The 23,395-nt window shown below is 46.3% G+C and overlaps 1 protein-coding gene across 1 annotated transcript in view; it reads left to right on the plus strand.

Annotated features, from left to right (window-relative positions):
* The window catches only part of EBF1 (EBF transcription factor 1), a 610,041-nt gene that overhangs the window by 565,597 nt on the left and 21,049 nt on the right, over positions 1–23,395 (plus strand). Inside the window, exons 12-14 of the mRNA XM_075344289.1 lie at positions 19,801–19,866; positions 20,434–20,611; positions 20,759–20,938. Coding sequence (XP_075200404.1) covers positions 19,801–19,866; positions 20,434–20,611; positions 20,759–20,938 — 424 coding nt within the window. The remainder of the gene's footprint in view (positions 1–19,800; positions 19,867–20,433; positions 20,612–20,758; positions 20,939–23,395) is intronic.

Genomic DNA, 23,395 nt, shown 5'->3' on the forward strand with positions numbered 1-23,395 from the left:
ACTCCACATAGATTATGGAGTTCATATTTACCCCTTCAGGGATCCTAAAGGGGCCGACAATCTCTCTCCCCATGATTCCAGCCCAAAACATTACTCCAGCTCCTCCTTGTTGGCGCCTTAGCCGTGTTTTCATGGGGTGTCCATCAACCAGCCATCCTCCACTCCATCCATCTGGACCATCGAGCGTTGCACGGCACTCATCGGTGAACAAAACAGTTTGGAAGTCAGTCTTCATGTATGGTTTGGCCCACTGAAGCCGTTCTGCTTGTGTGCAGTGGATAGAGGTGGTCGATAGGATGGCTTACGCACAGCTGCAAACCTCTGAAGGACCCTGCATCTTGTTGTTCGGGGGACGTTGGAGGCACCAGCAGCTTCAAAAACTTGTCTGCTGCTAATGACAAGGCATTTTAGCAACTGCTCTTTTAACCTGATGCAATTGCCTGTTGGAAAGAGTCCTCAATTTCTCCCTATCAGCACGCACGCGTGTGCTGTGACTCCGCTACATACTTCTTGATTGTGCGATGATCACGATGAAGTGTCTTGGCAATGTTGATTGTAGTCATGCCTTCACCTAAATACTCCACAATTCGTGGCTTCTCAGCAGCCGACACATCCTTTTTCTTTCCCATTTTGGCAAAAAATGTAGCCTGCTTAATAATGTGGAACATCCTTCTTAAGTAGTCTGGCCTTTATGTGGACACCCCTAACGCCAAACTAATGTGCACAGGTATCTGCAATTGCTTTCAGTGATATAAAGAGCCCTGATACCATCACCAGCAATGATATAAAGTGATATAAAGATCCCTGACACCATCACCAGCAATGATATAAAGTGATATAAAGATCCCTGACACCATCACCAGCAATGAGTTTAAATGACAAACAAAAAATTTCTAACCTTATCACTCCTAAACTCTTTTTGCATAATACTTTGGAACACAGTGTGTATATATATATATATATATATATATATATATATATATATATATATATATATATATATGTATATATATATTAACCTCAATTTTCAGATTTTGGACCCCACATGAACTTCATAGTTGATTTCTCTGATCGCATTATATGATGTTGTATTAATGTGGAGTATATTGTATTGGGTAACCACAGTCATCCTGGCACAGCAGAGGTTAAATTTTCATTTTTGACAATTTAGAAAAGGGGTACAGGTGCAAGAATTCACACTTATAATTCTAATACCCCACTGACAGCCTCAGCTCATAACTCTGTACACCCATGCATGGAGCTAAAAGGGGGAAAGTGCATTTCCACAATGGAGACTAAAGGTGATATAATGACGGAAACCACATGCTCCGTGTGTCATTAAACCACTCTCTGTCACCTCTGCGCAGACGGTTGTGTGTGTCACTGGATACTTACATCATACCCGCACTTCGCTGCTTAGAATTAAAAGCTCAAATTGTAAAATTCAGGTGTGATTGCAGTTTTAACTCCAAAATTTCATTTTTCACATTCACCGGAGAGTATAGCAGCTGGACCTGTTTCTATTTTCGGCCCAGATAATTGAGCATTTCAGAAATAAAGGGTCAACAGCCCTCAAGTGCGCCAAATATTTGTATAGAGAGTGCAGAGCTGCATATAAGAACAATTCCCTTATTTCTGGACACTGCAACAACCGCTAGGTACTAACGATCTGATGTGCCAGGCGCTAATCTTTGCCGACACTGAGAGATCACTGACTATTTCTGTTGGCGATTCGGCTGCTCCATGCCAACAGAGCAGCTCTTTCACTTCCGCAATGCTTTCTCAATTGGACATGACTGCCGATGTGATAGTGATTGACATTTGGCTCTCCGCAGTTAGGTAGCAGGGAGTCGGTTGTCAATCAACGCAATGTCAGCAGTCACGCCCCCGTCAACAGGGCAGAGTAGAAGACAAGCCACTTTTCTGTCGATGTGACATCAGTTGAAGCTGCTGAATCTCCAGCAGGAATGGTCTGTGGCACGAGTGGTTGTGCCTGAGATAAGTACCAGGCACAACAGGCAGGTAGTTGTTAGGCACATAGTGATAAAAGCAAGTAGCCCCAGAAAACTCCTCTAAAGGGGACTTCAGTATTGTAGGTCATCACTATCACATAAGTGGGGGGATCGATCCAAAATTCCGGCCAATCATCTGACTAAAGAGGCGGCCGTCTTTATTTACCAGGTATGTATATGTATGTACACATTTAGCATTTTAAATCCTATAAAGACATACGAGTTGCTCCCCCCATTATGTAGTAATGTTCCCAATCCTGTTTTAATATCCCCCATCCTGGGTTCCTTCCTGGTAAATGTCCCCCATCATTGTATATATGCCCCCTATCCTGATATATATGTCCCCCATTTTAGTATATATGTTCCCCATTCTTGCCCACATCCTGGTGTATATATAACCTCATCCTGGTATATATGTCCCCATCCTGGGTCTCTCCTAATATATACTGTCCCCCTTCTGGGGCCCTCGTGGTGTATACTGTCCCCCTCCTGGGGCCTTCCTGGTTTATACTGTCCCCCATTGTGATCCTCCTGGTATATACAGTCACCCTCCTTGTATATAATGTCCTCTTCCTAGTATCTACTGTCATCCTTCTGTTATATATGTCCCAAACCTTGTAAATATGTCTCCGTTCTGTCTAATGCTAGTGACAACAATATTGTACTCACTGTCCCTAGCTCCCAAATTACGCAGCTTTCATCTGTGTTGGTGCTATTGCAGCGCATGACATCATTGCCATGCGTTGCCCTCAGTCACTGGGACGCAGACAAAAGCTGACGACTTCTGTTTGGCCATCAGCGTGTATCGCAGTGCAGGGACCCAATGGGTCTCTGCACTGCGATGCATTTCAGCTGGATGTGCAGTGTCGGACGCACATCTGTGTTGCCTAGGGCTATGGGGTACTCGGTCCCGTGCCGTATATGTACGGGGATGCTGTGTCACAATTGTATAATGGCCGATGCCCAGTTCCATGACCCTGGGGACGCTTTTTAAAAGGGTGTATATACAGGGGAGTGAAAGAGTTCGTATTGTGACGCCACTTGTGGGTTGCGGTTATAGTGATGGAATTTGTGGGTCCCTTACTGTCTTTTGGCAGTTTCCTGTCCGTACGGTGGGCAGTGCGAACCCTGTAGGGTCGGTGTTCTATCCCGGTCCCTGGTTCAATCTTTACTGCTGGTGCCCCGGATTGTTTGGGTCAGTGAATTCCATGAAGGTCCCCTCACTGTGCAGGTGTATGTCAGGTCGCGTGAAGCTGTCGCCTGGCCCAGGGCCCTGTGCCCCGTCGGTGCTCTGGTTCCAGAGGTACCTGGCCGTACTGTCCCTTGCAACCACTCTCCTTGCTACCTGGGTCACTGTTACTCGACCCCCTGTCTGGAGACACATCTGTCCCCTTCCACTGTCACTACGGGACTCCATTGTCTAAGTGTCTGTCTGTGTCTGTTTTATCTCCTCCCACTGGGCTGCCTTCTAGTGGACTGGACTGGCTCCACCTCTAGGCGGCCATCCATTGGGTCCCGGACTAGTCAATCATCCCTAATGGGGAGTGGGGAACTGAGGATGTTATGTATGTTGTTGGTACTGGCACTGAGTTTCCAGGTCCCTGGGGGTAAGCCCTTCATCTTAGTCAGGATGCAGTACCTAGTAGTGCCCTGAGGGGTTCAGGGGCGCTACACATCCAGCTGAAGCAGGGGCTGGGACTGGCGGGCCCCCTGAACCCCTGGGCCCGGTCGCGGTTACGATCCCTGTGACTGCGATTTTTCCGCCCCTGGAAGGGTCACTAAGGGTCAACGGTGTTTTATAAAGAGTTGCCCCAATATTAAGGGTAGTGATATTAATGGCAATCTATGTAGGAAATACTTTTATGCAATTCCTTAATACATAAATGTTCTCTCTTATGTTTGCAAAGCATTGAATGCACACCCCTCTCGTAGGCTCGGCCCTGCAGGGATTATGATCAGATTAGCCCCCTATATACAATCAGACATTATGGTATATAACACCGTCTGCTGGAAATACTCATATTGATGTCAAATCTATGGCGGCGCCAAGAGCTTTGTATCACTAGCACTTTATCCACGCGGAAGGTGCAATGCAGGAAATTCCTTCCCCTGAGCGCTGAGGATCTGGTGGGCCGCTGCCTGGTGACCCTCCTCTTGGTATTGATTGTGCGCTCGGCTAAGCTTCCAGAACTCGCATCCATTTAGCTGGGATTCCGCTTTTCATAATGACCCTTCCCGATGAAATGTAAACCAGCTGTGTTTATTGTATTCTGTGCGCTGATGGAAAGAAGCCGGGGAAGGAAAAAAAAGCCATTGTATTTATTACTTTTGCCTGTTGGGTGGGAGTGAGAGCATATGTTATAAGATCCCATCTATTTATCCGTTCTCACGTTCCTGAAAAGCAGCCATTAACCATCGCCGGTACGGACGGAATAAGCCCGGAGCCGAGATATTGCCTGCGATGAACATTAAATAAATAGTAATGGGCGCTGCGTCCCTTCCGAGCCCTGTATGGAGTAAATGGCTTGGTTAGGGAAATCACCTTCGGTAATTGGAAGGGTCAGAAAACACAATTCAATCCTTCATCCTTCCTCGCAACGCAAATCACCATAAATATTTCCAGTCTCTTATAAACCATGCCCGAGCCTGGAAAATTGCTCCGGCGTCAATCCACTAACATAATGTCATAAAATATACATTTCAAGGTAAACACGCGATGACATTAGAGCGGGGCTGCCCACTCCAGCAGTAAATGAGAGGTTAACTCTACAGTGCCAATCCCATTATTGAGGGAATTTAGCACCTTGGACAGCTCTGTAAAAATCTTTATTGCTTTTCTGACCCACTCGGCATGTTTTGCCTGTGTGTTCCTCGCCTCTCTCCTCTGATTGAAAGGCAATATATTAGTTTCTGAACACAAACATGCCTCGGGCCCCGTTCCCTCGCTGGGAGTGCGGTGACACGGAGGGACTGTAATTTTCTGGTCACTATACTCTAGGGCAGCAAGCCAGGCGTTGCCGGTTAACTTTACAAAACTACCGCATGTACCAATCTGTCTTATTCAGCCTTAAACGACTCCGCTAAGTCTCTCTTCACTCTCTATTTTTTTCTTCTTCCGTCGATGACAAATACAATCTTATTCTTACCTAGAGTTTACACAAAGTCACTTAAAGGAGTTCTAGAAACTTTCTTGGTGTATGTGATTTGGCAAAACTCGCTGGAATATCACGGTTTTGCTCCACTTTAGGCCAGAGAGTAACTTTCACAGAGTTAAGGGGGCTTTACACGAAGCGACATCACTAGAGAAGTCGCTCGTGAAAGCACCCACCCCCGTCGTTTGTGCGTCACGGGCAAATCGATGCCCGTGGCGCACAATATTGCTGCTACCCATCACACTACTTACCTTCCTAGCGTGTCGTGGTGAAAAGCCACTTTTCTAAGGGGGAGGTTCGTTCGCCGTCACAGCGACATCACACAGCGGCCCGCCAATAGAAGCAGAGGGGCGGAGACCAGCCGCATAAACGACACGCCCACCTCGTTGCCGGCAGGAAGCAGGTACGTTGTTGTTCGTCGTTCCCGGGGTGTCACACGTAGCGATGTGTTCTGCCTCAGAAACGATGAACAACCTTCGTCCTGAAGCAGCAACGATATTTTGGAAATGAACGACGTGTCAACGATCAACAATAAGGTGAGTATTTTTGATCGTTAGCAGTCGCTCGTACGTGTCATACACAACGACGTTGCTAACGAGAACGGATGTGCGTCACGAATTCCGTGACCCCAGCGATATCTTGGTAGCGATGTCGTTGCTTGTAACGGGGCCTTTAGGCTATGTGTGCACGTTGTAGATTTGGTGCAGGAATTTTCTGCATCAAATCTACACCTTGTGGCAAAAAAACGCACCAAAAAAACACATGCATTTTTGGTGCGTTTTTGTTAATGTAACCAAAGGGTGGAAGGGCAAAAAAAAAAACACAGCAAAAAATACACCAACAAATGACATGCTGCAGATTATTTTCATCACCAAATCTGCACCTTCTGGTAAAAAAATGCACCTAAAAACGCATGCGTTTTTGTGTCATCTTTTTCTGTTAATGTAACCAATGAGTGGATGGGCAAAAAAACGCAGGAAAAAACACACCAACAAATGACATGCTGCAGATTATTTTCTGCACCAAATCAGCACCTTTTGGCAGAAAAACGCATCAAAAAATGCATGGAGTTTTGGTGCGTTTTTGTGCAGTTCTTTTTTGTTAATATAACCAAAGGGTGGAAAGGCTAAAAAACCAGAGGAAAAAAATACACCAACAAATGACATGCTGCAGATTATTTTCTGCACCAAATCTGCACCTTGTGGCAGAAAAACACACCAAAAAAGCATGCATTTTTTTTGCGTTTTTGTGTCGTATGTTTTAGTTAATGTAACTAAAGTGTTGAAGGGCTAGAAAATGCAACAAAAGGGCAACAAATGACATGCTGCAGATTATTTTCTGCACCAAATCTGCACCTTCTGGCAGAAAAACACACAAAAAAAGCATGCATTTTTGGTGCATTTTTGTGCCAAGCATTTTTCTTAATGGAATCAATGTTGAAAGAGCTTAAAAAAAGCAGGAAAAAAATCACTGCCTGGAAAGAAAACTGTGCTGCGCGCGCACACACTGACACTGCAGGACCCAAGCACACACTGTGTCCGTGCAGGAGCTGAGCATGCACACCGTCACTGCCTAAGCCCAGCACATACAGTGTCCTGCATTGTCAGTGTGTGCCCTTGGGTCTTGCATTGTCAGTGTGTGCGCTTGGCTCCTGCATTGTCAGTGTGTGCTCTTGGCTCCTGCATTGTCAGTGTGTGCTCTTGGCTCCTGCATTGTCAGTGTGTGCCCTTTGCTCCTGAATTTTCAGTGTGTGAGATTGGCTCCTACATTGTCAGTGTGTACGCTTGGCTCTTGCATTGTCAATGTGTGCGCTTGGCTACTGCATTGTCAGTGTGTGCGCTTGCCTCCTGCATTGTCAATGTGTGCCCTTGGCTCTTACATTATCAGTGTATGCCCTTGGCTCTTACATTATCAGTGTGTGCCCTTGGCTCTTACATTATCAGTGTATGCCCTTGGCTCTTACATTATCAGTGTGTGCACTTGGCTCTTGCATTGTCAGTGTGTGCACTTGGCTCTTACATTATCAGTGTATGCCCTTGGCTCTTACATTATCAGTGTGTGTGTGACGCCCTGGGCAAGCCAGGGGTCACAGGTCATCACACCACCACACCCTACACCCCAGTTAGGAACACCAAGGCTACCAAAATCCTTGTTGCCTTCCTCCAGGGGCTGATGTTCACACCAGGGGGTGGGCCAGGCGGTTGGCTCCGCCCACCGAGGAGTACACAGCCCTGGAGGCAGGAGGAACCAGGCAGTCAGCTCAGGGGGAGCTTGAGTGAGGAGCTAAGTGAAGAAGTAAACAGTGGAGTTGAGTTTAGGGGAGTGAAGTAGAAGGAAGTAGTAGTGGAGCTAAAGAGGAAAGCTGAAGTAACAGAAAAGGAGTGAAAGTGAGAGTAGTAAAGCCTGAAGTTGGTCCGGCTGTGTGCCAGGACAGTGTCAGCAAGGTCAGCAGACGGCGGTGACAGTCTGCAGGGGAGACTGCTCGGAGGTTGCTGGAAGGACCGCGGACGGGTAGTGGCCCGGCGGTCTGGAGCAGTATACAAAGAACAGTCAGCACCAGGGCAGGGGCTTCTCGGACCCCGGCAAGGCTAGGAGTCGCCGTAAATTTGCCAAATCCGTCAGTGAAGGGGATGTCTGTCTCCAAACAACCAAGTCCCGATTGAAGGCAACAGTCCAACAATTGAGGAGAGACACCGCCACCGCCAGGGCACCAGTTTCTCAGGGCCAGCGCCTGCGGGCAAAGTAGGGCTCCTCCGGCCCATATCCAAGCCGGGGAGCGGGTTACCGGTGGGAACCCATCGCTACCAACACAGGAACATTAGGTGCAGTAAAAGGGACATCACTGTCACCTACTGGGGAAAGCAAGTGCAGCCGTCCGTGGGAACCGTCTTTCCAGCCGTGTGTTTTACGGAGAACTGTATCAACGTCTCAGGCTGAGTGAGTACCACAGTGCCGCAAGGCACAGCGCTGCCCCCGCGTCCCTGCACCCCACCAAGCCCTGCATCTCCCACATCATCACTGGGCCCCGGGATCACCAACCCCTACCCACGGAGGGGCAACACAACAACTGGCTGCTCCATACCATCCTTCCCGGGATCCCCATACAGAGCAGCGGTGGTGTCAACCAAATCACCACAACCGTGGGTGGCGTCACGGACAATAAACAATCCCCACACCCAAAAACCCCCTTTCACTCACGGGCGAGGAGCGCCGCTAGAGTCCCCGGGATCCGGCCCATCGCTCGAGCCACCGAGCAGCAGCAGGCCGCAGCAGCCGTGGCAGCCGGACCCGAGCAGCAGTGGGAGAGCGCGGCGTCCCCTCCTCCGCCCGCGACATGTGCGCTTGGCTCCTACATTGTCAGTGTTTGCCCTTTGCTCCTACATTGTCAGTGTTTGCCCTTTGCTCCTGCATTGTCAGTATGTGCCCTTGGCTCTTGTATTGTCAGTGTGTGCTCTTGGCTCCTGCAGTGTCAGTGTGTGCTCTTGGCTCCTGCAGTGTCAGTGTGTGCTCTTGGCTCCTGCAGTGTCAGTGTGTGCTCTTGGCTCCTGCAGTGTCAGTGTGTGCTCTTGGCTCCTGCAGTGTCCGTGTGTGCTCTTGGCTCCTGCAGTGTCAGTGTGTGCACTTGGCTCCTGCACACACACTATGAGCTCGGCTCTTGCAGTATCAGCGAGTGCATGCAGCAGGTATCCTTCACTCTGGGCAAACAAGTGCTGTTTATACAAGTGATCCTACTCTTCAAAATCCTAAATGGCTCCCCCCCTCCCCCTTTAAATAGGTGAAATGATCCGTCAACTGAAAAACTGCATCAATGTGAAAAAAAATTATACTTCACAAAAAAAATACCTAAATTATCGCATATTTCCTGCCAGGTACCTGACACCGCGCTGACGACTTTCCCACATCCCCGAAATCTCATCATTATCTGTGATGTCTCTAAGTGGAATTAAGAAAAAAGCGTCAGAGACTTCACTATATTTTTCCATAAAAACATAAAAAGTTTTTGTACAACACATTTAAGAAAGCAAAACTTTGTCTGAGCCTATTTAACCCCCCCCCCCACACACACACACCACCACACACACCTCCCCGGGCTGGATATAATACACTGATAACGGCACAGCGCTATAGATCAAAAACATACGGCACAATTCTCATTACACTCCCATTAGGTGTTGCTAATTAAAAATAATCCTGGAAACCTCCTGCTTATTACAGATTTACACGCCTCATTTTCTTAGCCTACTAGCAAACTTTCATTTACTTTGATGTCCTATTCTTAAATATATGACCCTATATAGGTGCCCGCAATCATCCGGCGATAGGTAAGCCTTGTGTAAGGTTTTCCTGTATAGGTGATCATGTCATCGACTTGACCCAAGAGACTTAAGGGGGCTTTACACGCTACGATATCGTTAATGTTTTATCGTCGGGGTCACATTGTTTGTGACGCACATCCGGCGTCATTAACAATATCGCACCGTGTAATACTTACCAGCGACCTTAGGCGACCTCAAAAATGGTGAAAATCGTTCACCATGGAGAGGTCGTCCCAAACTCAAAAATCGGTAAGGGTTGTTTAGCGTTGTGGTTCATCGCTCATGTGGCAGCACACATCGCTATGTGTGACACCGCATGAGCGAGGAATGTCTCCTTACCTGCCGCCGGCCGCAATGCAGAAGGAAGAGGTGGGCGGGATGTTTACATCACACTCAGCTCCGCCCCTCCGCTTTCATTGGCCGGCCGCTTAGTGACGTTGCGGTGACGTCGCTGTGATGCCGAACGTCCCTCCCCCTTGAAGGAGGGATTGTTCGGCAGTCACAGCGACGCCGCCGACCAGGTAAGTACGTGTGACGCTGCCGTAGCGATAATGTTCACTGCGGCAGCGATCACAAACAATCGCATGCGCGACGGGGGCGGGTACTTACATGCTCGCTATCACTAGAAATTGCTAACGATATCGCTACCGTGTAAAGCCCCCTTAAGGCGGGCTTTGCACACTACGATATCGCAGGTGCGATGTCGGTGGGGTCAAATTGAAAGTGACGCACATCCGGTATCGCATGCGACATCGTAATGTGTAAAGCCTAGATGATACGATTAACGAGCGCAAAATCGTCGTAATCGTATCATCGGTGCAGCGTCGGCGTAATCCATAATTACGCTGACGCGACGGTCCGATGTTGTTCCTCGCTCCTGCGGCAGCACACATCGCTGTGTGTGAAGGCGCAGGAGCGAGGAACATCTCCTACCGGCGTCACCACGGCTTCCGTAGGATATGCGGAAGGAAGGAGGTGGGCGGGATGTTTACATCCTGCTCATCTCCGTCCCTCCGCCGCTATTGGCCGCCTGCCGTGTGACGTCGCTATGACGCCGCACGACCCGCCCCTTTAGGAAGGAGGCGGGTCGCTGGCCAGAGCGACGGTCGCAGGGCAAGTGAGTGCATGTGAAGCTGGCGTAGCGATAATTTTCGCTACGCCAGCTATCACACGATATTGTACCTGCGACGGGGGCGGGGACTATCGCGTGTGACATCGCAGCATCGGCTTGCGATGTCGCAACGTGCAAAGCCCGCCTTACGAATATCATGCAATGCCTTCTTACACAATTTTCTACAGTTTTGAGGAGGTCTAAAAGCATTGTGATATCATAAAATTGGATGAAATTTTAATATTATTATTAGAGTATTAATATACTCTTTCCCTGTACTAAACATTAACCCCTTGGTTCCCCAGCAAAGGAGAGTCATGGGTCACTACGCCCATGGCTCTGCCTTGGCTCCGTTCTGCCTTATGTGGAAGATACGGTGAGACATCTGCACAACCCTAGACCACTAATTGCCAACTCATCAGAGTCCACTGTAGATTTGGGCCATGTATACTCATAGGAGGCGGAGCGTCATACTAATCTAAAGCCCTCATATACTTTAAATGAAAATAGGGTGAACTTTCTGATATTGGCATGACCGGCGTATTGGTGGTTTACCGATAGACATTGGGGAAAGATAACTGTTGGAATTTCAACACCGATCCTCCTGTTTCTAGGGAAGATGTCTTGAGGCCGCTTTCTCCAATCCTCTTGTTTTTAGGGAGGTCTAGGGAAGTTTAGGGTGTCTGGCTCTCTCCTTTCTCCCCGTTGACAACACATGAACACTGGGTTGAGCTGAAAATTCATGTATATGGGGGTGCCGGAAAGGATAGTTGTCTGCCGAGTATATGTTTGGCCAACAGCTACCCAATGTGTATACCCAGCTTAATGGTCAACATATGGATTAGATAAAAGTTGTTTGAATCCACCATTTCATAAAATCATAAATCGTAAAGTTATGGAGTTGGAAAGGACCTCAAGGGTCATCGGGTGCAACCAAGGCAGGATTCACTATATCATCCCCACCCAATTTCTGTCCAACCTCTGTTTTAAATCCTCCGTTGAAGGACAGCCACCGGTCATGTATGTGTGGGTGTTGGGAAGTATAGTTGTATGCTGAGCATACGTTTGGCCAACAGCTATCCAACGTGTATGCCCCAGCTTAATGGTCCACATGCGGATTAGACAAAAGTTGTCTGAATCAACCATTTCATAAAATCATAAATCGTAAAGTTATGGAGAAGGAAAGGACCTCAAGGGTCATCGGGTCCAATCAAGGCAGAATTCACTATATAATCCCTGCCCAATTTCTGTCCAATCTCTATTTAAAAACCTTCGTTGAAGGAGAGGTCATGTATTCGAGGATGTTGGAAAAGATAGTTGTCTGTCGAATATGTTTGGCCAACAGCTACCCAATGTGTATGCACAGCTTATTGGTCCACATACGGATTGGATAAAAGTTGTCTGAATCCACCTTTTCATAAAATCATAAATCATAAAATTAGAGAGTTGGAAAGGACCTTAAGGGGTACTTTGCACACTACGACATCGCAAGCCGTTGGTAGCGATGCCGAGCGCGATAGTCCCCGCTGCCGTCGCAGCTGCGATATCTTGTGATAGCTGCCGTAGCGAACATTATTGCTACAGCAGCTTCTCACACATTTACCTGCCCTGCGACGTCGCTCTGGCCGGCGAACCGCCTCCTTCCTAAGGGGGCGAGTCGTGCGGCGTCACAGCGACGTCACACGGCAGGCGGCTAATAGAAGTAGAGGGGCGGAGATGAGCGGGACGTAAACATCCCGCCCACCTCCGTCCTTCCGCATAGCCGGCGTGAGCCGCGGGACGCCGGTAAGGAGATGTGCCTCGCTCCTGCGGCTTCTCACACAGCGATGTGTGCTGCCGCAGGAACGAGGAACAACATCGTACCTGTCGCTGCCGCGACATTATGGAAAAGACCGACACTACACCGATGATATGATTTCGACACTTTTGCGCTCGTTAATCGTATCAAAAATGATTTACACACTCCGATGTCGACAGCGACGCCGGATGTGCGTCACTTTCGATTTGACCCAACCGACATCGCAGCTGCGATGTCGTAGTGTGCAACGTACCCCTAAGGGTCCAAGGTCCAACCAAGGAAGGAGTCACTATATCATCCCTGCCCGATTTCTGTCCAACCTCTGTTTAAAAACCTCCATTGACGGAGAGCCACCACCTCCCATGGCAGCCTATTCTCACTGATCACCCTCACTGTCAAAAAGTTTTTTTCTAATCTCCAATCTTGCCTTCTCTCTTTCAGCTTCATCCCATTTCTTCTAGTCCTTCCTTGTGGAAATGTAAATAGCTCTGACCCCTCTACACTATGACAGCCCTTCAGATATTTGTAGACAGCTTTAGTTCTCTGCTCAGTCTTCTTTTTCGTAAAGTAAACATTCCAGATTCTTTAACCATTCCTTGTAGGACACGGTTTGTAGGACGGTCACCATCCTGGTAGCTCTGAACTTGCTCCAGTTTTTCAATATGTTTTTTAAACTTTGGTGCCCAAAAAAAGACACAGAATTCCAGGTTAGGTCTCACCAAGGAATAATAAAGGGGATAATTACTTCTCGTGAACTAGAGTCTATACCTTTCCTGATGCATACCAGATCTATGTTTGCTGCTGCATCACATTGTTGACTCATGTTGTTCAATCTGTGATCCACTAATATTCCAAAAATCCCTTTCGCATGTGGTTTTGCTTAACTCTATTCCCCCTATTATATATTTGCTTTTTCCATTTTTGCTTCTCAAATGTAGGACTTTAAATTTCTTCCTGGTAAATACTATTTTGTTAGTCAATCCCCACTGTTTAAGCTTATCCAGATCATTTCAAATTGTACCTTTGTCATCTTCAGTATTAGTTATTCCTCCTAGTTTTGTGTCAAATTTCATTAGTTTCCCCTCAATTCCCTTATCTACAGTATATCATTTATTAAAATATTAAACAATTGTATGCCCAGCACAGAGCCTTGTGGTACCCCACTTGAAACACTCTTCCAATTAGATGTGAAGCCATTCATAACCACTATTTGAGTACAATCACTAAGCTAGTTATGAATCCACCTAAAAGTTGCCTTATCAATCCCATTCTCGGTCATTTTTTCAATAAGGATAGTATGAGATAGTTTATCGAAGATATATTATATCTGCAGCATTTCCCTACTCTACTCAGTCCGTAACTCCATCATAGAAGAAAATTAAGTTAGTTTGGTATGACTTGTTTACTACAAACCCATGCTGACTCTGGTTAATTACCAAATTCTCATCTAAGTACAATAATTTTTTTTAAAGAATCTATCTTGGTATTGAAGTCAGGCTCATTGCCTAGTAGATTCCTTGGTCCACCTTTTTACTCTTTTTCAAGATTGGGACATTTACTCTTCTCCAGTCTTCTGGGACTTCTCCTGTTCTCCAGGAATTGTTGAATGTCTAATGTGTATCTGAGCTTCCAAAATCTCTGCCAACCATTTTGTCAAGTTTGCATTTTTTTCCACCCAATCCTTTTGTTCTGCAGGCAGATAAGCTGCTGCTAAAGGAATCAAGGTCCAATTTCACGAGCCAACCTGCGTCACTAAATGACTATCGATCAGCTTTTTTGGTGATTTGGCTTCAGATGCGCACTTAGCTGTTTGTAATAGATCATTCAGTTAACATAGGTTGCCATTGGTTTTTTTTTTCGGCAGCACATATCCTGGTTACACAGGAGGATATGCTGCCAAGAACGATGATCTTTGGTGTAGTCCTAAAGATCATTTCACTCAAGGAAGATGAACAAGTGTTTTGTTTGTTCATCTGATTATCGGTGGCTTGTTTAGACTGCAAAATTACCCTGAAGCAAGCTTTCCTAGGAACACTCATTCATGAAAATCTTTCAATTATTTTGACTACTGAGGATGAAATATTATTTGCCCTTTGCTTCCAGAAATACAAAAAATACAAGACAAACAAACTGACCAGCACTTACTAAGAGAATAAATAAGTGTTAACAGGTGCAAGCTACTATCACTGCATAATATGCAAAAAAAAAAGCATACAGCAGCACTCTGTAAGCACTAAGGTGTATGCAAACATTTAATATGTGAAATTTAATAAGAATTACTGCAATATACAATATACTTATAAAATTAAGATTTTAGTGCATCAATTGGCCAATTTATGTCAAGGCGACTTTTTTCTGTTAGGGCCCTAAACCTAAAATGTATTTGTTCTTATATTTATTAAACATGCCTCTTCTGAGATTACAAATTTAATAGACAAGTAGAATCCAGTAGGATCCCTTTCCATGCCTTGTCGTGGCTGGTTGACATGCATTGGTGAATTTATGTGATAAGTACCTTCATTTTAGAAGTATACTCTACAGTGTTTCACAAAAATAAGACACTGTCTTATATTATTTTTTGCCCCCAAAATTGGGCTAGGGCTTATTTATGGGGAAGGGCTTATTTCTTGGGAAACACGGGTTGGGGTAAGTTTACCATCCCAGAAAGGCAAACACCCCCAGGAGAATTATACTTACCAGATCCCGGACATCTTTGTCGCTCCCAGGACCTCCTGTGATCCACAGCATGTGCTCCCAGCAGGTCCGTGTGTCCATGTGGGGTTCACAGAGGTCCTCCCCTGCTTCTTGGCGGCACTCTCTTACACACACATCAGATGATAGGAAAATTATAAACACATACACAGAAACATCCGGGGTTACCATACTGCTTCTGTCCGGCAGCACTGTGGAAAGCGAGGACCTGCAGTGGAACGCATGGAGGACCTGTGGTAGAACACATCGATGAGTTCCACTGCAGCTCCTCGATGTATTTCACTGTGTCCCGGGTCCCTGGAGCAGTACGGTATCACCGTGTATGTGTGTGTGTGTGTGCAATCCACCACAGGTCCCCACTACATTCCACAACAGGTCTTCGCATTCCACAGCCTCCTGTTGGGGGTCTGGTAAGTATAATTGCGGGCTCTGTCTTCTCTCATTTTGGGGTGTCTTCTTTCTTTAATGAATTGTGTTCTAGAGTATTCTTTAACTTTTTTAGCTGCATGAACACTTCATTACTGAACCACAACTAGGGTTTGTTTTTGGGGAAGGGCTTATATTTAACCTTAAGCGGGCTTTACACGCTACGAGATCGCTACAGCGATCTCGTTGGGGTCACGGATTTTGTGACGCACATACGGCCACTGTAGCGATGCCGTTGCGTGTGATACCTATGAGCGATTTTGCATCGTCGCAAAAACGTGCAAAATCGCTCATCAGTGACATGGGGGTCCATTCTCAAATATCGTTACTGCAGCAGTAACGAAGTTGTTCCTCGTTCTTGCGGCAGCACACATCGCTCCGTGTGACACCGCAGGAACGAGGAAGCTCTCCTTACCTGCCTCCCTACTACAATGCGGAAGGATGGCGGTGGGCGGGATGTTCGTCCCGCTCATCTCCGCACCTCCACTTCTATTGGGCGGCGGTTCAGTGACGCTGCTGTGACGTCGCTTTGACGCTGAACAAACCGCTCCCTTAGAAAGGAGGTGGTTTGCCAGTGACAGCGACGTCGCAGGGAAGGTAAGTAGTGTGACGGGTCCGGGCGATGTTGTGCGACACGGGCAGAGATTTGCCTGTGTTGCACAACCGATGGGGGCGGGTACGCACGCTGGCGATATCAGTACCGATATCGCAGTGTGTAAAGCGGCCTTTACTCCGAAAGGGCCAAAAACTCTTCCTAGGGCTTATTTTGGTGTAGGGCTTATTTTTGGGGAAACACAGTATATAGCAGTAATGTAGTTCAGATGATGTATATCCAATGTTTGCATGCATTTTGGTGCATTCAGTGCTGCTGTATGCTTTGGTTTGTAAAATAAATTAAATTCTGTTCATTTCCAAATTTCCAAGCCTCAGTATTATCCTCCTTAACTTTTGTGGATGACTGGTTCAATTTATTACTGAAGTAAGGCTGGTTTCACACTACGTCTTTTTAACATCCGTTGAAAACGTTATTTTAGCGGAAGTACGGATCCTGCTTTTACAGCAAAAAACGCATGCAAACGCATGTCTTATTTTGCAGGATCCTGTCACTGGATGTTTAGGGGCGGGCATTGGAGTCATGTGATCGGGAGTGAGGGGAACTAGACTGGGAGCCGGCTTCTGACAGCTGCAGACGCTCGTAACCAAGGTAAACATCGGCCTTGGATACCCGATATTTATCTTGGTTACGAGTGTCTGCAGCTGCTAGGAGCAGGGCTGTCTGCACATGTAACCAACGTAAACATCGGGTAACTAAGAGAAGTGGTTACCCGATATTTACGTTGGTTACGAGTGTCCGCAGCTCTCAGATGGGAGAGAGGAAGGGGGAGGAAGGGGGAAAGACAGAGATAGAGAGAGAGGGTGAGGGAGGGAGGAGAGAGATAGACAGATCACGCGAGACTGGTTCTGGGCATGCTCAGTACTTTCTGGGCATGCTCAGTACAAAAGCAGGATCCTGTCTATCAGCACGCCAGCGTTCACCTGCGTTTGCGTGCTGTTTAGTCAGGATCCGGTGACTTGCAGTATTTTGACGCAGCTCAAAAACGCTACAAGTAGCGTTTTTGAAACATGTTAAAAAACTGCAAGTCACTGGATCCTCACTATAACGCACGCAAACGCAGGTGAACGGATGTTAACGCGAGTCCATTGCAAATGCATTGAAATGAAAACGCATTTGCACTGGATCCGTACTTCCGCTAAAATAACGTTTTCAACGGATGTTAAAAAGACGTAGTGTGAAACCAGCCTTACTAATTGCATGACATCGTAAATAATACAAATGATCTAAAGGGCTTTAAACATCTCATTTAAACAACGAAAGAGAAAGCAGTAAATGGTTAAAATTGTGATACGGTAGACGGGGAGTGGGGGGGACTTCAAATGTACTTACTCGGCAAGTAGACGCCCCTCCCATATCTCCCAGCCCGGTTCCCTTAGCTTGCTAAGCAATTCATCTTCATACGGTGCGGAATTTTAAATTGAAGAAATGCTAATATGTATCTAAAAGCGTGTCATCTGAGAGTTTGCGAGAGGTTTATGGTGACAGCAAAATGAATGCAATTAGATCTCAATTTTCTGATGAGAAACTGCTAAGGAATGAATAATAACAATTTTCTTTTTGGGTGAGGGCAGTGACTTTCTTTCTTGTCTCGTTAAACTTTTTTTCTTTCTTTTATTTTTTCAATAACTTTTTGTACCTATTTTTCACTATAACTTACAGTAATGAGTGATCGCGACAAACTACTGTGCGATACAGGCTAAAATCCTTTAACATATTTACCCTAACGCAATGGTCTCTGTTTGCGGAATAGTGGGTGTTGTTATTTCAGGTTTGGGACCAATTGCCGAGAGCTTAGATTCTCGGCCTATGGGGTTCATGAACTTTAAAGAGGGCCAACCACTAGGATTTTGCTATATGAAGTAAAGGCAGGGCCATACACGCAGTAAGATGCTGAATCCAGGCATACCTGATGTAGAAAGATCGGTTGCTTGGTTGATGAAATATCTTTAATCAAAGTTGTAGAAATACCCTGCACTTTGATTGACGGGAGCAACAGGGACAGGCCTTTGTGGGTCGGGTCCTCAGCATTTATTCCTCCTCCTCCAGTGTCCTCCTTGCCTGTCCCTTTTCTTTATTTGAATATCGTCCCGAGCTGCCATTTTTATTGTTGGCAGCGCATGCGCATTGCCGCAGAAATGATGTCTTCATTAAAATGGCACCAGAGTTTGCACATGCGCGTACCACAATGTCAGCACCATTTTATTGAAACTCCGCAGTGAAGACTATGAGAGGCATCGACGTGTGGGCAGATTTATTTACTTTTTACATCTGCACACGCGCCCCTGATGCTCATAGTCTTCACCGCAGTATCTTCAATAAAATGGCGCCGGAGATCACGGTCACGGAACAACATGCACAGACTCCGTCACCGTTTTAATGAAGACCTGAGTACTGTGGCAATGCGCATACGCCGCCAACAACAGCAATGGGGGCGTGATATTCAAATAAAGAAAAGGGGGCAAGCCAGGAGGACGCCAGAGGAAGAATAAACGCTGAGTACCCGATCCACAAAGACCCGCCCCTGTTGCACCCGTCAATCAAAGTTCAGGGCATTTCTGCAACTTTGATTAAAGATATTTAATCAACCAAGCATCGGATCTTTCTACAACAGGTATGCCTGGATTCAGCATCTTACTGCCTGTAAGGCACTGCCTTTACCTCATATAGCAAAATCCTGGTGGTTGGTTCTCTTAAATGGGTTCCTACAATGTTTCTATGAGGTTCTCACAATGATCTGTGGGGGTCGAACCACTGTGATTTCATGTCATATGTATTTTTTTAATCGATCTCATAATCTATATCACAATAGAAAAAAATCTTTATTTTAAACTCATACTTCCTAGTCAGTACAGATGACTTTTCACCAGTCTCATTATCATCACAGACAAGATTATGATGATAGGACTTGCATACAAAATATAGAGTCAATCTATTGATAATAACGTGCATGTGCCCAAAATGATGTAGGATTCTTAAATTATGCCTAATGGCTAGTGTGAAAATTCCACTGCTTCTTTTTAGCAATTGTCAGAGGTCATAGCCTGGATATCCTAGTAATACCATATGCCACATCATCTATTTGAAAAACAGCCCCATTAAAGAGGACAAACCACCAGAATTTTCCTATATATACTAAAGCCAGTGCTATACTGGCACTATCATACTGATTCTATACATACCTTTAGTTGTGAGATCGGATGTATACTTTCTGAAATACAGGCAAGTAAAGTTTGTGAAATTTACTGTTATTTGATTGGTAGCAGCTACAGAATATCTAATAGGTGGGTCGGGTTTTGCTAGTTATTCCCGCCCCTGTCTGCTTGTGCTCCTTCTCTAATAACAGAGACATGGAGAGGAAGCACAGGTGGCAGACAGGGGTGGGAATAACTAGCAAAACCCGACCCACCTATTAGATATTCTGTAGCTGCTATCAATCAAATAACTGTACATTTCACAAACTTTACTTGCCTGTATTTCAGAAAGTATACATCCGATCTCACAACTAAAGGTATGTATAGAATCAGCCTGATAGCGCCAGTATAGCACTGGCTTTAGTTTATATAGGGAAATTCTGGTGGCTGGTCCTCTTTAATGTCAGCTCTATTACCTAATCTTATAAAATATCAAACAGGTAATTCCTCCTTTGTTTCTCTGCAGGAAGTGATCCTGAAAAGAGCCGCAGATTTAGTAGAAGCATTGTACGGGATGCCCCACAATAATCAGGTAAAGAGTCTGCACATATGTAAACCAAATCCTTCCAGGAGAGTCTAGAAATTCCAAGGGGTCGGGGAGCGAGCCAACCTTGAGCTCGTCGGGCCCACCGCCGCAGGACACTGGTTTTACAAATCTGATTTTTATTAGTGAGAATATTGAGGCTGACTGTAGGACTTTCCAGAAACCGTGAACCCGCCTGTTCCCGATCACCCCCCTCGTTGTCTCTCTTTACGTTTCCTGAATTACTGTAATTGGAAAAAGTGAAATTGAACTTGCGTCGTCATCGGGCAATCTGATATGACGATAATCTGAACTCATCCCCTGTGTTATATTATTCCCTCAGGAGAAATGTTTGTTCGGTATATTGCAATATAGTTAAGATACAATTGGATAGTCGTTCCATCACGCCTGTGGTCCTAAGAACATTTCCACCTAGATATTTGCACCTGAAATAATAAAGTCCCGGTGCAACACGTTCTACCACAATCCCCTTTAGGATGTCTCCAGGACTTACATTTTTTTGATTTTTTCTATCTTTTTACTCTTTTTTTTTAATCATAATGCATCTTTACACAGGAAATTATACTTAAGAGAGCAGCTGACATTGCCGAGGCGTTGTACAATGTCCCCAGGAACCACAGCCAGCTTCCAACCCTCGCCAACTCGTCTGTGCACCCCAGCATGATGGGAGTCAACTCCTTTAGCGGGCAACTTGCCGTTAATGTGTCAGAGCCATCACAAGTCACCAACCAGGGTAAGAAGGCAATAAGCAAATGAATATTGCCAGTTACAAACTCAATCTCCTCCATTATATACTGTGTATCATGAATTCCTATGTTTCTGTTCTATTGTAATACCTTATTATCACTACTGTTGATGACACGATACTGTCACTTTTCAGGTTTCTCTCGCAATACAAGCAGCGTGTCCCCACATAGCTATGCGCCCAGCACCACCCCTCAACAGACCAACTACAGCTCCGTCACCACCAGCATGAATGGCTATGGAAACACGGCTATGTCCAATCTTGCCGGATCACCCAGTTTCCTTAATGGCTCTGCCGCCAACTCACCCTATGCCAGTAAGTGTTGTTCTTTGTAACTTTAGGGTAAAAATAAGAAAGATATAGAACGATCATACAGTATGTATAAAATGAGATTTGCACAAATGTTGCTTCTTCAAAAATAAAATTAATTGTTAAGGTTCCTGGTCATGTTCTTGGTCAAGTAGCTAAAGATGAGGGTTCATAGTGTGGATGTCCTTCCTTCTACTACTCCACTTTTATGACCACAATCTTAGTCAACTAGAGAACATTGAGGGTTTATGGTGCTGATGTTCTTTCTCATACTTCTGCACTTCCTTGATCATAATCTTTGTCAAGCAGATAACGTTGATAGCTCATGGTGCTGATTGGTCAACCAGATAACATTAAGGGTTCATGGTGCTGATGTCCTTAACTCTACTACTCAATTTACTTGACTATAATGAAGAAACAAAAAAGCTAGCACTAAATGTGCACTACAGCACTAACATTTCCAACTGTACTTATTATAAATATGAGATTTTTGGCAAAAAATTGCAATTTCTTGAGCCACCCCGCCACGTCACGGCAAATCTCTGTTGGGGCAGTCCTACGCTAAAATATTTTTATAAAATGTGCCATACGGCCTCACATATGAAACAGTTGAACTGCTCCTAGCAGCACTCACCTGGTCTATTTCAATCCCGTACCCATGACTGAGTCATGGCTGTGGGCGTGACAGGCCCAAGCAAATGCTGCATGAAGTAAATAGTCTGTGGACAGGGCCTGATGACTGAATGTGAACAGTCACCATCCGCCAAAATCTAGACAGGTGGAATACATCCCAAATTGGGGTGCATAGCAAGGTGGGGGTCAGCCACCGACCAATTCAATGAAGAAAAAACAAAAAAGCTAGCACTAAATGTGTACTACAGCACTAAAAATTTCAACTGTACTTATTATAAATATGAGATTTTTGGCAAAAAATTGCAATTTCTTGAGCCACCCCGCCACTTCAAGGCAAACTCTATTGGGGCTCATGGTGCTGATTGGTCAACCAGATAACATTAAGGGTTCATGGTGCTGATGTCCTTAAGGGGTACTTTGCACACTACGATATCGTAGGTGCAATGTTGGTGGGGTCAAATCGAAAGTGACGCACATCCGGCGTCGCTGTCGATATCGTAGTGTGTAAATCCTTTATGATATGATTAACGAGCGCAAAAGCGTCTAATCGTATCATCGGTGTAGGGTCCGACATTTCCATAATACCGCTGCAGCGACGGCACGATGTTGTTCCTCGTTCCCCTGTGGCAGCACACATCACTGTGTGTGAAGCCGCAGGAGCGAGGAACATCAGCTTACCTGCGTCACCGCGGATTACGCCGGCTATGCGGAAGGACGGAGGTGGGCGGGATGTTTATGTCCCGCTCATCTCCGCCCCTCCGCTTCTATTGGCCGCCTGCCGTGTGATGTCACTGTGACGCCACACGACCCACCCCCTTAGGAAGGAGGCGGTTTGCCATCCAGAGCGACGGGGGCGGGGACTATCGCGCTCGGCATCGCAAGCATCGGCTTGCGATGTCGTAGTGTGCAAAGTACCCCTTAGGGTACCTTCACACTTAGCGATGCAGCAGCGATCCGACCAGCGATCTGACCTGGTCAGGATCGCTGCTGCATCGCTACATGGTCGCTGGTGAGCTGTCAAACAGGCAGATCTCACCAGCGACCAGTGAACAGCCCCCAGCCAGCAGCGACGTGCAAGCGACGCTGCGCTTGCACGGAGCCGCCGTCTGGAAGCTGCGGAGACTGGTAACTAAGGTAAACATCGGGTATGGTTACCCGATGTTTACATTAGTTACCAGCGTACACCGCTTAGCTGTGTGTGCAGGGAGCAGGGAGCCGCGCACACTGAGCGCTGGCTCCTTGCTCTCCTAGCTACAGTACACATCGGGTTAATTAACCCGATGTGTAATGCAGCTACATGTGCAGAGAGCAGGGAGCCGCGCACACTGCTTAGCGCTGGCTCCTTGCTCTCCTAGCTGCTGTACACATCAGGTTAATTAACCCGATGTGTACAGCAGCTACATGTGCAGAGAGCCGGCAGCACAGGCAGCATGAGAGCTGCAGAGGCTGGTAACTAAGGTAAATATCGGGTAACCACCTTGGTTACCCGATGTTTATCTTGGTTACAAGCTTACCTCAGCTGTCAGACGCCGGCTCCTGTTCCCTGCTCGCTTCATTTGTCGCTCTCTCGCTGTCACACACAGCGATCTGTGTGTCACAGTGGGAGAGCGCCTTTGAAGAAAACGAACCAGGGCTGTGTGTAACGAGCAGCGATCTCGCAGCAGGGGCCAGATCGCTGCTCATTGTCACACACAGCGAGATCGCTAATGAGGTCACTGCTGCGTCACAAAAAGCGTGACTCAGCAGCGATCTCGGCAGTGAGCTCGCTGTGTGTGAAGCACCCCTTAAGCTGGTGTCACACTAAACGACAGCGACAACGACGTCGCTGTT

This window comes from Anomaloglossus baeobatrachus, chromosome 4, assembly GCF_048569485.1.
Source record: "Anomaloglossus baeobatrachus isolate aAnoBae1 chromosome 4, aAnoBae1.hap1, whole genome shotgun sequence".
Lineage (NCBI taxonomy): Eukaryota > Metazoa > Chordata > Amphibia > Anura > Aromobatidae > Anomaloglossus > Anomaloglossus baeobatrachus.